General features: G+C 38.4%; 1 protein-coding gene across 1 annotated transcript in view; it reads right to left on the bottom strand.

Moving 5' to 3' along the window:
- PDS5B (PDS5, regulator of cohesion maintenance, homolog B (S. cerevisiae)) overlaps positions 1–13136 on the bottom strand; it is a 77034-nt gene extending 63898 nt beyond the window's left edge. The window contains exons 1-5 of the mRNA XM_010157438.1: positions 13010–13136; positions 10174–10377; positions 5581–5667; positions 5390–5487; positions 4176–4302 (exon numbers count right to left, since the gene is read on the bottom strand). Coding sequence (XP_010155740.1) covers positions 4176–4302; positions 5390–5487; positions 5581–5667; positions 10174–10377; positions 13010–13117 — 624 coding nt within the window. The 5' untranslated portion in view covers positions 13118–13136. The remainder of the gene's footprint in view (positions 1–4175; positions 4303–5389; positions 5488–5580; positions 5668–10173; positions 10378–13009) is intronic.
- Between the last annotated feature and the right edge of the window lie 5522 nt (positions 13137–18658).

Genomic DNA, 18658 nt, shown 5'->3' with positions numbered 1-18658 from the left:
GCACTCACTGATGGGGACAATCATCTTAATCAGGATGCCTCTAGGAGCATGTAAGCACCCAGTGGGGAGAAGCCTGAGATTCCTGAATTGGACAGTAACTCAGCCATCAGCTGGCAACACTGTTTACAGCAATCATTAGTAATTACTCCATTTGGAAAAAAAAAGCAGAAATAAGTATTGACTGATACGGACAAACCACAGAACCCCCCAACAAAAAGGCAGAACACACATCTTCTGCAAGATAACTGAGAAATTACATTTAACACCTAAGATTTACAGAATGCCGCAGACAGACCTTGTTACCCCAAAACCCCCCTGCTTGCTTTCAGAAGAGAATGTTAATAAACAGAGAACAGGGTTGGGGTGTTTTATGCTTATAAGGCCTTCAGCAATAATATCTCAAGATAGTCCATCTTTGTCAACCATAAATTCTCTGCTTAGTCTCAATTCCAACCACAATTTCTGTGTGTTTACAGCTAGCATTTCAAGCTTTTCACAGCTTATTCTTATTATCAATGGCAGAGCAGTAGTATTTGTATCCAAGAGCACTTGACAACACAGTTGTAACAAATTCTCTAGTTCTGCTGGGGGAGGAAAACAGGTTTTTAAGGATGGCTGACAAAGAAAAAAGCTCAGCTGAAGTGTTGCCAAGATAGATAACACCAATTATTAAGCAAGTCCCTCGTAGAGAGAGTTAGGAATTTAATTGTCAATATCACTTTTTCAAAAGATAAGCATGTAAAGCATGCGGAATGTGCAATGTGGGATTCCCTGTAGTACTCCTGAGGCTGAAAATGGAACACACTGGCAAACGTTCAAGGAAATAAAGTACAATTTGCCTTCTAACACATTGCACAAACAAAATTGTTTACACATGCTGCCATGAAGGCTTCATAATCTAAAAAGACAATTAAAAGGGAAAGGAAAACTATTAATTTTTCTTGCCTTTTCCTACTGACTACCTCTCCCTTGCTTCTGATCTTTCCTGGGTTTAGTTCACTATTTATTTCATTCCCTCTTAATATAATCCTATCAAAAAAATTCACAGATTCATAGAAAAGAACAGAAACCGCAAAAGGAAAAAAAATAATTAAACAGAGTGGAGCACACTGCCAAACAATTGACACTTACAGTTTTACTGAATTATCTAATACCTGCTGTACCACTCAGGCGAGCCTGTGCATACTCTAACATACCTGTTTTGTGATCTCAGCATCAGCCCCTTTCATTCAGGTTTACATCAATATGGCTTTTATTCTGGCCAAGTGAGATGGATAACAAACTCAAGTGAGCTAGAGCTGCTTAGACTACATCAGTGACTACTAATTATGGTAGACAGGCGCTTGACAGTACGAAATGTCCCCAGTGTACGCTCCTTACGACTGACTTTTTGCAGCTGTCCAGCCAGCACCATTGCTTGTAGGACTTACAACTCAGGACTATGGACCATATCTGGCACTCCTCTCAGGACAAATACTGATCTCAATTATAAGAGGTAACAGCATTGAATTAACCTTTGGTAAACTGTTCAACTAATTGGAACTAGATGAACTAGGTCCCTTCCAACCCAAATCATTCTATGATTCTAATTCCTAAAACTCTTAAAAATATTCATATAATTTTCCTATCCATCTAATGTTGAATTTCAGCCACTGGACTTTAGCATCCAGAATCGAAAACTAAAGTAGAAGTTTGAACCTTCTGTTCCCAGCACACACTTACAGACCACTCCTTTGAGAAATTCTACAGATTAAGCTCCTCAAGACTTCAACCTAGCGTTACTCAATACAACTGTTTACATATCAAAAGTCATACTAGCTCTACTGCTAGTTGCTAGAATACAGTCAGTCAATTCACCACGCCACCCCATATTCTCTCATGTGCACAACTTCCCTTCTGGCTATATTAAAAATACACCGCTTGCCTGTGTCACCTGCTACAAACATAGCTTTAGTACCTACAACAATCTCTCAATCAGATCATTTTCAAACCTGAGCTAATAACAAATCTGTGCTGCTTCTGCTCCTTCAAAAATATTCTTTTGGTCCCCAAGTATCTGGCTAGATAAGGATTCCCTACTCATCAACACTTGCTGTTACGTCATTTTTTGTGGGCAGTCTGATTTTTCAATTTCCCTTTCCCACAACCTGTACAGCTTAACAGCAAGGTCAGCTAAGACGTAGTTGTTCTTTACGGTGGACCTTATACTTAACCCCCTTCTAGTTTGCTGCTCAATGGACACAAGTAGAAAAATTCTCACTCTGATTTCATCACACCTTTCCAACACGACATTAGCAGCCACAGAATGTGGTTAGATGATTACATAAGCTCCAAAACTTTGAATTATCACTATATGAAGATACTGAAATGAAACAGAAAAATATTAGAAGTTTCTTTCCATTTTTATGGAAAAGGTTAAAAAAAATTAAAAACAAAGGTTAAAGTACTCAGAATATGGTCTAAAGTTATGGAACTATTTCAGTTAGAAAGCAAGATATAAACTAGCATCCTATCCCCAGCACCATTTTGATTAAAACAGAAGCAGAAAAAGCCAAAACCTGAATACCTGATCCTATTAAAATGCTCAGTCAGTGAACTTCACAAAGTCCATTACAAACCAGAATTCTTTCAGTGCTACAGCCTGTCTAACAGGAGGCAAATCCTTCAATTCAAAATCAGTTAATTAAACAGGAATAATAAAAACAGTACAGTCAAACCAAGTTGAACACAGGGGTGACAATGAAACAACAGATGCTTAACAACTGAAAAAACACCCAACTAAAGTATTTTGCATAGCCTTGCTTTTGTTTCTTGTATTCCAAGGCTTTCCTTCATAATCTGAGTTTTAGCCACACAAATTTCAGTCTAGTCCAGCCACAAATGTATTAGACTCCTTGAAGGATACAGCTAAAACATTCCCAGTGTAAAAATAGAAGTGACTGACTTATACTAAGCATTTAGTCTTTCACTGTCAACAGAAAAATAATTTGCGTGCTCTTTATTTACTGAAATTGGTTGTGGTAAGGCACACTACATTGCAACATTTGCTGTATGTTGAGAGAGAGAGAGAGAGCAGAGAGAGCTTAGAAAGAGAGAGAGCACCTTAGAAAAAGTCTACTCAGTTTCTTCAGGTATGCCATTGTTTAAGAAACAAACAAACAAACCAAAAAAACTACCAAAACCAACCACACATAAGCAGCATTCTGAAGCTGCAAAAATCTCTCCATTTATAGCCACTTCATCTTACTGTAGTTTCTGAAAAGTGTAAGTAAAATTAGCCCTTTCTTGAACACCAGGGGGGAAAAAAAAAAAAAACACCACACAGCAAAAAAGCAAACCAACCACCACACAAAAAAACCCCACACCCTGCCAGGCAAGACCTGTCCAAAATCCAGATAGGTACACATTTCGTAGACAGTTTCCCAGAATCCTTTTTTTTGGTCACACAACTTAAAAGTCAGCTTCTACACTGCAGCCCAAGAGACTGCAGTAGGACCCAGCTGGTTTTCTAAACAAAGAAGTCAGACCTCCTTGCTTTTTAAACATTTCAGTGTCACACAAAGTTTGCAATGTTTGAAGTTTTTCCTCAGTTCACCTGTAGGACATTTTATTTTTTTGACAAAACATTCATTAAGGAAAGGCAGCCATCACTTGGCCTCTTGACGAACCACTATTACCCAACATGGTTAGTTCTATGGCTGCATCAAAAAACACACCCATGTGCTTTCAATAACAACCAGCCACCATTTCTGAAATACACCAGAGCCAACGACAAATCAGCAATCATAGCTTCTTCCCTCCCACTTAGGGCAGCACATTAGTTTCAAACTGTTGATACAGCATTACACTAATTAAGAACTTTCCAAAGGATATCTGTAGTTTTTATACTAAGTTCTACTGGTATTGCTCACATATAAAAGAACCCGTGTATGAAGTCATACAACACCAAAGCTTTTACATTACTATGACCATTGATGCTTCAATTCACTTCCAGAAACCAAAGTAATGAATGCCACTGAATTTTCTGGCTATTAAAAATTATTTATTTGCTTTAAAAAGAAAAATAATCCAAGTAATAGGAACACATTTGCTGCAGCTATTCTCTTAATGAAATCTAAATATCTGAACACATAAATCACAATTAAAAAAAAAATTAAGCCACTATTATGTCTTACCTTATGTGCTGGCACTAGATTAACTAACACTGTATCCAAAAGTTCCTGTGACACGGTATCTCCCTCACAAATGATAGAGCTCATTAGATCAACCATGTGCATGTGTACTTTTTGGTTATGACCGTTGCTGAAATTAAAAACAACAATTCTTAGTGTACTATTCATATAAAGTAGAACTTCCATTCAGAGTTCTCCCTATCGTGATGCCAAGCAACACGGAATGTTGTTTTGAATCACAAGTTTTCTTAGACATCCAAATACCTAAGTTTCTCAGCTGCATATACTTTCCAGAATATTCAATCTCGTGCCCTCTTCATTTACTACTGTAATAAAGGAGTAAGAGGACTGTATCTGTCCCTGACATGAAGTGATGGTGTATTAGAACACCCCTCCCCTCTACTCCACGCTGCTGAAACTTCATGTGGAGTGCCCAGGACAAGAGAGACATGGCATCCTGGAGTCAGTCCAACAGAGGGTCACAAAGATGATTAAGGGACTAGAGCAGCTCTCATACAGGAAAGGCTGGGAGAGTGGACATCTTTTTTTAGCCTTGAGAAGAGATGGCTTAGGAAGAACTTCTTATGTTTAAATACCTGATGTTGGGAGTAAAGAGTCTCCTCAATGGAGTCCAGTGACAGGACAAGAGGTGATGGGCACAAGGTGAAATAGAGGACATACCGTTTAAACATAAGAGAAAGAAACTTTTTAAACATAAGGGTTACTGAGCACTAGAAGGTTGCCCAGAGAGGCCACAGAGTCTCCATCCTTGGAGATGCTCAAAACCCAACTGTCTACAGTCCTGGGCAATCTACTCGAGCTGACCATGGTTTGAGCAAAGAAGGGGCAGATCAGACAATTTCTAGCAATACCTTCCAGTGCCCACTACTTTCTGACTCATGTATTTATAGCAATAATCCTCCAAATTCCTTAGAATTGCATATTACACCATTCACTTCCAATTTCAAGAACAGAAAAAAATAAATGCAGTAAATAACAACGTAAGTTTCTTAGAAAAAAAGATTATTTATAGCGTGTTTTCTTTAACTGAAACAGGCAAAAACTGACAGTTTCTGATATTTATATTTTAGTTAAACTGAATTATAAAACGAAGCTCATTAATGGTGAAAGTCACACAGTAGACCGAACAACTAGGTTAGAAACATTCGAATTCAACCATGCAATAATGTATTATAATTGGGAGTGACAATACTTACTTTATTACTGAAAACAGTGTTCTGTACAACTGTGTAAAAATCTCATTGCTGTCTTCTAATTCAAAGCATATGTTATAAGACTTGACCCAAGCAATGTTCTGTGTTGAGCAGGAAAAAAGTAAAGGCAGTAGTTATTACAAGATTAAGCTGAAAAATTACATTTAACAGTTGTTATGAAATATGAAACTTACCTCAAGCAAATAAAAATAACGGTTAAACTGGGGGCTTTTTGTATCTTCTAAACCCTTAAGCTGCCTTGTTATGAACATAAATATATCCTGAAAAGAAAGAAATCATCATTATTTAATCAACTTCAATGAAACTTTCAAAATAAAAAATCACCTTTTTAAATTACCAGTAGCATTCATCACAACAAAATACTCAGCAATGATAGACACTATTTCACTGTCCAAAAGATGATCTACAAAACATCAGAGAACATCAAGGAGCAATTTAAAATGCTTCATGTTTCTTTAAAGGGTTGAGAAAGTAACCTTTTCCTAAGGAAGCCAAAGTTTTTCTTTTCCAAAGTGAAACACTCAAGTTGACAAACAGAGCTGCAGAAGCCAAAAGATGATTCAGAAGGGCAGTGAATTTTTACATTTTTACTTTATACTGCAATAGGTTTCAACAGAAGGGAGAAAAGGCAAAAGGCAACTGCAGCTTTCCTAAGAGTATTAACTAGATGTTTACGCAGTGGTGTTAGTGCATTTCTCAATCATCATGATATTGACACAGACAACCGTTTATTGGTTTTTTGAGACAAGTTTCTCCTGCTTCCTTTAATCAAATTTCAGAACCAGAAGGCTTCTTCAGACAGTTTCATACACAATAAATTCAAGGAGGTTATAAGGACCAGCAGTCGATTATGAACAAGTGTCTTTTTAAAAATGTTTGTAACATTCAGATAATTAACAGCTGGAAATTCATAACACTATATTAAACCAAAAGACACAGAAGTACATATTACCGCAAACAGTGTTCACAACCTCAACTCTATCTATAGTATTTTACCTAACAACTTAGGTATAAATCAAATAAAATCCAAAAGGTGTAAAGTTGCCACAATAAATACAAGAAAGCCCTATCCCCCAAAAAATACCCTACAAATAGTCTAGCTTTTCTGTAACATTTTCATGAAGTATTTGCCCTCAAACCCCAAGAATTATGAGATGGACAAAAGATGAGAATGGGATTCCTTTTTTCTAATGCTACAACCACAAAATCCAGTCTTAATCATTAAGCCAAGCATTTATTGTAGTTCTAGGGTAAACTAAGAATTCGATGACACGTGACATCATCACCTCTTGGTAAAAAAGCACAGCAAGCACATTGCTCAGAGATACAGTGACATTAATGTTTGAATTGGGTTCCAGATTGTGCCTTTGAAGTGTTAAGTAAGGACAAGCAGAAGAATCACTGTTTGGTTCACACTTCAGCTACAGAGCACATGAACTAGACTCTTCAGTTGAAATAAACCAGAAGACACAGTTCAAAGGACACAACGGACTCCACCCACTAAAGGGTATCCAAGTCCGCAAGCAAAAAGCCAGTCTGAAGAACCCCCCATCAAAAACTACTGCCTGAACCACGAGCAGGCCAGCAGCCCATCCAAAATGAGTTCCATTATCTGAAAAACTGGTACACCAGAAGGTGCTGTGAAGTTTAGAAGACACACAAACCGAGTCGCAGTAAAGGACAAGGTTCAATTACAGAAGAAAGGGACACCTTGGAAATGACCAGTGCCAAATATAAAAACTACTTCATCTTACAAGTCACACCACAGGTATAATTACTGTGTTAAACTTTACTTGTACAGACGAATCTCAACTAGTTCATTTAACAAAGTATCTTTATTTTTTAATCCTGCAGCTCAAAACGCCACACTTATTTACTGAATGCAATCCAAAGACCCTATTGAGGCAGAAACTAATTCTCCTACTACTTGTAAAGTACACATCAAGGTATTGTACATGAATACATATATTAATGAATGGTGTACATGTACAATAATATGTCTAGCATCTGAACGCTTCATTTGGCATCACTTGTAAAAGTAGTAATTTACTCCTAATTTTATTTTATTTTTTACTATTCTGGTTTTAAAGGAGGAAAACCAGACTGGAGTCAAAAGTACTCACTAATTTTTAATATCTAGTGTAACACAACACAAAGTTTTCCCCTTTTTTGAGCATACAGAATATACTATTTAAAACAGGCATTTATAAATGCAAAACATGGGATAAAATAAACTTTTGTTGCAATTTCTTAGCTGCAGCACTTTCACAAATTGGGTAAGATGGCTTCACATCAGACCCCATAAAGCAAATCTACATACAAAAGTGCTTATCCTTCAGCTTTAGGAAGAACATTGAATGGTTTTTTTGTTGACTGTTGCCATAATACCAATTAAACACATAATGGTTTCAGTAAGCATCAAAACCACAGCTTTCACCACAGAACACATTCAGTTATTTGATGTTCTGCTGCCACATACACACTTAAACATCTCCATTTCAGCCGACTCAGGCAGGCAGTCCATTTGTCCAAGTGGTTTTCTTGGACACACAGTAGTTATTAGAACATATTCCTCCCAGAAAATTAGACTGGGGCTCTAGGCTTTCCCAGAGACTGAGGAGGACTTAAGTGAGAAGTTTCCAGATTCCAGAAAAGCAATCCTGCTCCAGTTCTGCTTTAAGCCTATTCATTGACAGCCGATTGAACATGAGCCAGCAGTGTGCCCAGGTGGCCAAGAAGGCCAACGGCATCTTGGCTTGTATCAAAAACAGCGTGGCCAGCAGGTCCAGGGATGTGATTCTCCCCCTGTACTCGGCACTGGTGAGGCCGCACCTCGAGTCCTGTGTTCAGTTTTGGGCCCCTCACTACAAGAAAGACATTGAGGTCCTGGAGCGTGTCCAGAGAAGGGCCACAAAACTGGTGAAGGGTCTGGAGAATATGTCTTATGAGGAGCGCCTGCGGGAACTGGGCTTGTTTAGCCTTCTCTCAGTATCTCACTTGCATGATGCGTGTTAGAGATCTGAAGGGTATGAAGCGAGGGCAAAAACTTAAGGATTTACCTTTTCCCCTCTCAAGAAATTATCCTTTTCAGTACTTCCCTTTTCCATCTCCGACTTTGGTGCTAAACACACTGGATGAGACTGGGTAAAAATAGTGCCAAGATATAACCCAAGAGGAAGCCTTCTTCCTCTTACCTCTTTGTCATAAAGTAGAGGGAACTCTTCAACATCTGTATCAGAGCTTGTCCTGCAACCACAAAACCTGTGTTCGGTGGAAAGTGGTTTGCAGAAACCTACCTCAATAGCTCCAAGCAATGTTCTCTATTGTCTGTCCTTCCTTTATTTCTCAAAATATGTTTAGAAATTTGCATCAAGAAACTGAATTCTGAAATCTGCACAGATTACAGAACTGAATGCTGCCAGTGGAAGCTCCTAGTCTGTTCAGAGCTCTATCCAAGTAGTAGCATGGGACTGGTAATATACACTTTCCAATATTATACACTATAAAATTTGAAATTTAGTAACAGAATTTGATACAGCAAAATGCAAGAAGGAATATTAATACTTGTTAGCCCAGCTCAGAAAAAGAGAAAAAAAAACTCTAAGCCCAACAAGCAAGGCAAAACACATACTCAAAACTGAGGTAGAAATCAGGATGCCTCAACACTAGACTTAAATGTAACAGGGTAGAGAAAGAATGTTTGTCTTCAGCTGAAGATGGTGTAATCAGAAAATAAGGTAACTAGATAATATGTAATCAAAAGTGCAACAACTCATAATTAAGAAAATATGGCTAAAAGAAATCCAGAGGTATCTCTCCAGCATGTCTGGTAACAAAGGATGTCCTACAGTTGAAATGGCACCGTCTGCCCTACCTATGAAGCATTTCTGGGGCAAGCACTAGATCAAACTGAGTGATTTCTTCCACTGTAGTAGATATCTCCCACCATAACCACCCTTTTATCCTACCACAGTGGGGGGAAGTCCACACACAAATCAGGGAACAAAGGTACACGGTTTGCAGTTATGTTCGCCTGCAAGATTCTCTGTAAGACTTGGTTCACCACTCTAAATTCAGACTCTTTAAGGAAAGCAGTTTGATTTTCTGAGTTGGAATGAAAGTTAGACTTTTTTTTTTTTAAAAAAAGTAAAAGAGAAAAATTCAAAGCATTCTAAAATTTTTTCTGAAACAAATGGGGCAGATCTGTACTGCCTTTTCAAACCTGGCATTTCTCTATCAACCATCTCCATCTAGTGGGATCAGTGATGTTTGTAATTGCAGAATTTGCCAGTTCACATTAGAAATAATTATCCTCTGTGCAAAAATATTTTTTCTTTGTTTCAATAGAGCCTTTGTCTATAAAAACACAGTAATCATCCCTTGGTAGTTTCATTGGAAACAGCAGGGGTATATTCCCAACTGAAGGAATTAGCTATCTTGCAAGAGGTTACAATAAAAGCTATAGACACATCAATACTTCTAAAGTAATAGATCACTATCTGCAAATCCCAATGACAGTTTAACAAAATATTTCCAATATAAACCCAAAACTTTACATGGTATTGAAAGACGTACTATATATCACTTCATCTGATGAACATTTGACCTCAATGAACATCCCTATCCCAGAATCAAGTGAAAACCTTTGATTGCTTAGGCTGAACCATAAATAAAGGGAGGAGGGGGAAAAAAAAAAAGTTATAATCAATTACATCAATCATTCAGTATAAAAACATGGTGTGGAAAAAGAGATTAATTCAATTTACCTTTAGTTTATCTGGTGAAGTGTAGGGCGCTTCAGGGGCATAAATTCTGAAAATATCAGCAAGACAACATGCTACCAACAAACGTACATCCTTATCAGGATGTTTGAGGAAAAAATCTGAAGCAAGATGTAAAGCAAGATTTAGATAGAGCTCCTTTTCTTCTTCAGAGTCCTGGTCCATATCCATGAAAGTTTTCACAACCATCTAAATAAAGAGAGACACCAACATCAGTACAAAAAGTACTCCATGTAATGTGGTCCATACTGAAAGTTCCTTTTCAACCAGAAGCATTATTAGCAACACAGTAGTACTTATTTGAGTAACCAGTGTCTTCTTTTTCAGGGTACAAGGAGAACTTAGTCGACTAAGTCTTCCATAAGTTGTCCCAACACAGCAGTCTCATCAGAGATACCAGAATCTTGGCTGTAGTACTTGACATATCTTTTTGAGAAACCATATAATCAAGTTGGCCATCTCAAAAAATCCAACAGCATTCAGTTACAACTGTATGCAAAAAAAATTAGAAAACAGCAAAACTTTATGCAAAATGTTTATTTCTCCCAAAAGTATTTAGGGTTACAATTTATTTTCCCTGTATTCTCTTTGAGGTTTTTCTCTACTACTGCTCTGAGGACAAGTTCATCCCCTGGGCTGCCCCAAAGCAGAGCACACACTTCAGCAGAAGCATATATAAATCCAGTGCAGCCCAGCAGCATGCGTGTCATCCAACAGGACTAAAATGCCCTTTAGTATTATTAAGACCCAGCAGACTCAAGTCACGGAAGAAAAAAATGAAAAGTCTGGGACACCAACTACTTAAGACCCTAAATAGACCAAAAGCAAGAAAAGCCATAATTCGTAACTGCTAGTGCGTGAGAATTCTTTTATTATAAATAAATAAATACATACAGCAAGCTCTTCTCTCCTCCACTGTTTGGAGGAGACAACCCTAATCACAAAACAAAGTAATTAAGGTTTTGTCCAATTTCTTATTTGAATCACAAAGTTATTTGAAGGAGTTCAACTCTTGGTAGAATTAACAAAATGGCAATAAAGACTTAATTACACAAACCTGAGAATTAAAAGTCAAAAACCCCATCTATTTCACCAGCGCAGGGAGAGATATTTTTCAAAAATAATGATGTCTGAAGTTCCTCAAAAAGTAATTAAAAAAATCAACAAAACCAAAAACCCACAGCCCTAAAACACTACAAATTATTTTACTTTGCTGTAGTTTTTGGGGTTTTTTTTTAAATGTGGAGTTTTTTTCCAGATTTTATTTTAATTGGTCCGTTGGCAACAAATCCTACTTTAAAAAATGGAAGAACTTCAGTATCATTAGGATCACAGCAGCTGTAAAGTTTTCAGGCATATTAGAATACTTTACTAAAAGGCACAGAAGACTGGCTTTTGCACGTGTATAATTTCTGTTGCGAGAAAAACGAAGTCGTCCCCAGTCAGACACAAGATGAACTCATCTGAAATGCACTGATGTAAATTAAAATAAAGCACTCCTTCCATAACACTGATATGAATTTAGTAGTCAGGGAAATGAAGAGGCTTATAATTCACTTACTTATCAACCACTGTTCTTTAGCCCCTGAAATTGGGCTGTAGGTGCATACACTTGTAGTGTAGCCTAGATCATCTGATCCTTCATAAAAAAAACCCAGCATATGGTTTTCTCCCTGCCTGTGTACCCATGAATGCACAGCCAGAATATAGGGCTGACAAGAAATACAGGACAACCTGCAAAGTACACTTCTTCTGCAAGACAGCTCAAGATGACAGAAGGGACTAGACATTCAAGGCCAAAAATTAAATTAAGCTATAGGAGGAAAAAAAAGCATCATTAAGAACTGTGCGCACGTTCACAAGCTGAAAAAATATGCAAGCTATAAAAATACAAACTATTTCTTCTGTTAGAAGTCACTCACGTGAAGTTACAAATCTTGTCTTCATTTCAACATCATCGAATGCACGGTACTGACTAAAGTCTATCAGTGCAATACCCAAAGCACAGAAAGGTTACAAGGGGAGGGGAGAAGGAATCCTTGTGTTTGGGGGTTTTATGGGTTTTTGTTCATTTACCAGTACTTCCAACAGATTTGAAACTGCTTCTTAAGAAAACAAACTCCAAATTAAGCTCTTCCAGCTGTTAGAACACTTAAGGTTCCTCTCACACATCTGTTCCCTCATGTTTCACAGGGTAAACCCAAGTTGCAAGCATTTCTTCTGCACAGTACTAACAGGGCTGCCTTTTTGTGAGCATACATGGAGAGACAAAGAACTACAGCAACATAATTATTCCCCAAACCTCTCCAACCTTCCTGTAGAGTTAGGCCAAATAAGGTGGTCAAAAAATTCAGAAGACAGATTATACTATGTATTTCTAAGACTTTCATTATGATATAGGCTAAAATAATGAGAATACACGGGTTTTATAATCAACTCAGAGCACATATGCTTAAAATGAATATATTCTTATATATCCATATTATTTCCAAAATTATGACTCCCTTTTTATGCTTTCTAGTATTTTCCTCTCTACAAAGTACTGACTTACTGTAAGAGCTGACACAAAATTTTACTATTTAAAATTACTATAGCTTATTCCCATTTGTGGGTTTTTTTAAATTAATGTAAACATTTTTGGACAAGTCACTTCAAGGAAGTGATAGACAGAATGCACAACAGCCAACAAGTTCCTTCTCTGGGCATAAAATGGTAAAGTCCAAGAAAAAAATAATTCTTTCAGACTGAAAATACAGTAATAGGCTCACTTCATGGTGTATACAAGAAATTTCAATCTGCAAACAGTTACTTGCTTACTAACCTTTAGCCTTCGCACCATCTCTTCTTTAGAAATTTTATCAGAGATTTCTTTGACTCCTGGAGGATATGTGATTTTTCCATCATTGGCTCTCGTCTTTGAATGAGCCATGATTTCACGATTTTAAAACTGTAGAGAGAAAATAAGAAGCCAATGTTGTAAACTTAGTTTATGCTTACCTGTCCCACTTATACAAACAAAATTCAACTAGAAATATACAGGCAAAACCCATACAAACAAAGGAAAAAATGGACAAAATACTTTGATTGTTTTCAATAATCTGTGCTGTGGCAGACAGCAATGGTTTTGATATGTCCCATAATAAAGCTTTCAAGAAGTACACAGCAGAAAAGCTAAAATCCCCCATTCTTGAATGGTTGATCATGTGAAGATCAAATACAAGAGATGCAACCAAGAAACTTCTTATCTTGTTGTATGAACTGTTACCACCACTTAGTAATAATAAATCCTAGGCAGCTTGGATTTTTAGACTCTTGGAGAACAGATATCTAAAGTGGACTTCGTGTTTTCCCAACAATTAAACAGAGCACAGTTTCCCCAAAAGTCTCAACAGCAGTGCTGTTGATGTGTTAGACATCACTAATTTTAATTTGTCCACACTGCCAGACAAGCCACAGATAAAGAAGGAAGTAGGGACAGGAACAGAGCAGACCAAATGGAAGTCTTTCCCCTATGCCATAATGCCAAGTTTTTAAGCAGAAGACCGCAGACAAGCAACAGTATCTTCTTCCTAAATTCCAACTATGAAAACAACTCAGTTGGATTCTCAGTCCCTTTAAACTGATGCAAATGCAGACTGCCACCTAATCCATCCTAAACTATGCAAAGTTCCACTACTGTAGAGAAGGAAGTTTAATTGAAAACTTTACTTACATAAAAGCAATTAATGCAAAAGACAGTGAAAAACACTAGACAGCAAGTGTTGGAATAATTAGGAATTTAGAAGAAGAGCATACTAGGGCAGTTACAAGTCAGCAATGTAACCAAAAAAATTGAAAGAAAATATCTTGGCCATTGCTTTGATGCATTTATTTATTTATAAGTTTCTAACACTTCCTCACAGTCATGACTTCCCTGAACTGTGAATTCCAAGTCAGGCATTTTCTTCCTACTAACCTCCTATACAAAGAGGTTCTATGTACACTTCAAACTTCTCAGAACTAAAACATCACAAGTAACAGTCAACCAGAATCCACAAGAAGAGATGGGCTAGAAGCATGTTCCATAACACGATGGTGTAACCCGTCATAATTGAGACTTACTGGCTCAAGCCAAGTCATTCTGCACTGAAGGAGAACTGGAGCGTGAAGTATACTCATCCACCCAACCCCAAAAATATTCCAACATGTTTTGTATTTTTCAGTTTACATTTCATGGTAGCAAACTAAGTTACAGATTTTGCTTCATCTTTGCTAATCTTTTACAAATCAAAAAGTTAACGTCGACAATTAAATCATTTTTGCAAAGAACACATACAGCACAACACATCTTTATTTTATGGGGAAAATACGTGCAGAATGAACACAGTAAAATGTAATTCAAGAGACATGGTATGCAATACAGTTCAACAGCTACACAAAAGCCCGCTCAGTTTCTGTCATCTTCTCTGTATCTACACACACACGGCAGCCGATGCTACGTACTTGCAGTTATAGCAAAAACAGATAATGAGAAAGCTGGGACAGAACAAAACTCATTAAAGTAACTTTTTCTAATACTCCCAGAAAAGTACGAGACACCTTTACCCCCATTACATTTCTTAATGCACCATCATGATAGGAAGTGTAGAACTCCTCAAAACATATGAATGCGTAACCAAGTTCACCCTTTGTGCTGTTTGACACAGATCATCCATTCTAGCTTTCAGATGAAATGTTATCTATCACAGCTAAATTAACAGCTCATCACAGCAGAAGGGAGTCTTGCTCCTCTCAATCCAAAAATCGGATGTTTTGCTGGACCAAACTCACCAACTCAGAAAAACAAGCCTAACTGGTTTTGAAATGCATGTGACAAGTGTCAAAGCTGGGGGCGAAAGAAAGGGGAAGGAGGATCAGGAACTAAGGGAACTGTGGAACAAAATTCCCCCTTCCAGTGGTGGAGAGCTGTCAGATGTGATCAACTGCAGTGGAAAGTTCATTACAACATGGTGATAAGTCCCATTTGGGGCACATTATGAAATAATTCAAAGACTGAAACAGATATATTATGGACAAGTTGAACTGTCCAGGTGTTATGTCCAACTGACATGCCACCAGGCTTTAAAGCTTGAGTGGCTTCCAAGGTCTGCGTTTGAAACGGAACATCTGTATTGTGTTTTGGTAGGGTGGGAGGTCACAAGGATGGCCTCTGTGGGAAGACACCAGGGGCCGCCCCCGCGGCAGACGAACGATTCCCGTCAGCTCCAAAATGGACTCACCCCTGGCCAAAGCTGAGCCCATCAGGCACCTCTGTGACAATGTATTTAAGAAACAGAAAAAACGCTGCATGGCAGCTATGAAAGAGAGAGAAGTGAGAAAAATGCAAGAGAAACAAGCCTTCAGATTTGGGTCTGTGAAGGTCAGTGAAGAAGGGGGAGGAGGTGCTCCAGGCCCTGGAATAGATTCACCTACAGCCCATAGAGAAGACAATGGGATGCAGGTTGCCTCTCTGCAGCACCCGGGAAACCGTGCTGGAACAGAGATCCACACTCAATCCTGTGGAAAGGATCCCATGCTGGAGCAGGCTCCTGGCAGGAGCTGTGGCCACGTGGAGAGAGAAGCCCAGGCTAGAGCAGGTTTGCTGGCAGGAGCTGTGACCCCATAGGGGACCCTTACTGGAGCAGGCTGCTCCTGAAGGACAACACCCCGTGGGAGCATCCCACACTGGAGCAGTTCATGAAGAACTGCAGCCTGTGGGAAGGACTCAGGCTGGAGAAGTTCGTGGAGGACTGTTTCCTGTGAGAGGTACCCTAGACTGTAACAGAATCATAGAATCATAGAATCATGGAATGGTTTGGGTTGGAAGGGACCTTAAAGATCATCTAGTTCCAACCCCCCTGCCATGGGCAGGGACATCCACTAGACCAGGTTGCTCAAAGCCTCATCCAGCCTGGCCTTGAACACTTCCAGGGATGGGGCATCCACAGCTTCTCTGGGCAACCTGTGCCAGTGCCTCACCACCCTCTCTGTGAAGAATTTCTTCCTGATATCTAATCTAAACCTCCCTGATTTCAATTTATACCCATTACCCCTTGTCCTATCACTACAGGCTCTTGTAAAAAGTCCTCTCCCAGTACCCTTGTAGGCCCCCTTCAGATACTGGAAAGCTGCAATGAGGTCTCCTCAGAGCCTCCTCTTCTCCAGGCTGAACAAGCCCAGTTCTCGCAGCCTTTCGTCATAGGAGAGGTGCTCCAGCCCTCTGATCATCTTCGTGGCCCTCCTCTGGACTCGCTCCAAGTGGTCAATATCCTTCTGATATTGAGGGAGAGGAGGAGTGTGAGGAGTTCTCCCCCCTGAGGAGGAAGGAGCAGCAGAGACAGCATGTGATGAACTGACTACAACCCCCATTCTCCAATGCCACTCAGAGAAAGGAGGCAGATAAAATGAGAGTGAAGTTGAGCCCACTTGAAGGGAGGGGTGGGAGGAAGGTGTGTTAAGATTTGGTTTTAGTTCTCTTTTACTCTGATTTGATCAGTAATAAATTAATTTTCCCCAAGTCGAGTCTGTTTTGCCCAAGACAATGACTGCTGAACAATATCTCCCTATCCTTATCTCGACCCACAGGTTTTTCATTGCATTTTCTCTCCCTTGTCTTGCTACAGGAGCGTGATAGAGCATCTTTGGTGGGCAGCTGGCCTCCATCCAGAGTCAACCCACTGCAACTGAAACTGCTGGTGTAACTGTTGGGTTAACTCCTGTCAGGGGAGTGGAAGACAGTGACAGCTAAGAACAGCAGCCTCAAGGCCAGCTGTATCCAGAACATGTCTGAGCATGAAAATCCATAAGCCAGTGAGGTGATATCCAGTGACTGAATTTCAAAAAGCTGGTTAAGTTTGACAAAAGTTAAACGAAAGATCATCTTTAATGTAAAATTATGACTATCAGCCAGACCACAGATGGGGAACAATTCATCACTCTAAACAGAGTTAATTAGTAACACGTATCATTGCTAAAATTTAGTCAAACTCAAATAAATAAAATACAAATGAGTAGTGCTGTACAAAATTAGCAGGACCCAACAGCAACGCAGTTCCAGCTAAGACTACTGGCTATAATATTAAATATTAAAAAAAAAAAAATCAATATTCAGATGGTTTCTATATAGTACGTAATTCTTAATGAATAGTTTAACTGCACATACCCTACTTGCTCAATAGTATAAAACACAGATTACACACATGCAAATAAAACATGGATTGACATCTTGCATATTAAGTACCTATGCAATATATTTAATAGGCCAATAAATATCATTACAGGATGGTAAGTCAATGACCTAGAAGGAGGACTTAAACCACACTCCATTTAATTGTATTTTCTTTGGATGACAGTTCACATTGCCTATGGTGATTTAATTAACTGTGCTAATCATTAAACAAACTATGCCGTAACATACATGAAGTCATGTGTCAACAGTACTTTTTCAGAGTTGCATACATGTGTTGAAGTCCTAGTCCTTCAGGTATTTTTGTAGAAATCTTTTCTAAGAGATAAAGCAAGCTTTAGTTAATCAATTCCTATATTCCTTGCAAGTCTGTCTCTCGCCTTTACTTATGCATCCTCTTTAAAATCCAGAATCCAAACGTGAGGACATGATGACCAAAAAAAGAGTGATCAACTTTACAAATATGATCATTCTTATTTTTCAGAATTTTCACCAAACTATACATGTAACTATAAAAGTAGTTACATTTGAGATCAGTATTTTTAAATTACATACACAAAATTTAAGAAAGCTTGCATAAGTTTGACCCATACACATACACTTTTTAATCTATGTTTGCAAGTCATTTTAGAACTTGCTGGTAAGATAACACTTTCTTCCCATTCACAGACCTATTAGAAGCCTAAGTGAGTTTAATGAATTGCTGGCATGGAAAAACGTTGCAATAAGTAGAGATTTAAATACATGTGTTTTCCAAGTGTGGATCACTCCAACAACAAAGAAAACAGAGCCAAGAAAAAGGATTTGCAAATACTCAACCTTTTCTCCACAACCAAGCAGTATGATCAGTGCCCCTCCTTGTCACAGGCCATCAAGAATACAGACAGTTTAGAAGATCCAAGAACATTTTCCCTAAATTGTCTCAGGAAATATCGTAAGGAAGTCAAGTCTCATTCATCTCATAAACCACAATACAGAGTTCACTCCAAAGCTCCGTTCATCTGTCAGCATGCTATTCGGCATTTCTTTTTATTATTTATATCCAGGGAGTTTTTTTGTTGCTGGTGGTTGTACCCTCAGTAACATCCTTGGATGAATAAATATAAACCATTGCAAATACTTTGAGAGCACTAACTTTGCATCAACAATATGACACGTATGAAGAAATTGGTCAAGATAAAACTTCCACAGAAGACACAAGGTATTCTGAAGAGATTACTCAGCAACTTCCAGAAGTGGGAGGCTGGCACCTTTCTACTTCAGCAG

The sequence above is a fragment of the Eurypyga helias genome, unplaced genomic scaffold (genome assembly GCF_000690775.1).
Source record: "Eurypyga helias isolate BGI_N326 unplaced genomic scaffold, ASM69077v1 scaffold3338, whole genome shotgun sequence".
Taxonomy (NCBI): Eukaryota; Metazoa; Chordata; class Aves; order Eurypygiformes; family Eurypygidae; genus Eurypyga; species Eurypyga helias.
The sequence above is the reverse complement of the archived record's forward strand: the minus strand, read 5'-3'. Positions and strand labels throughout refer to the sequence as shown.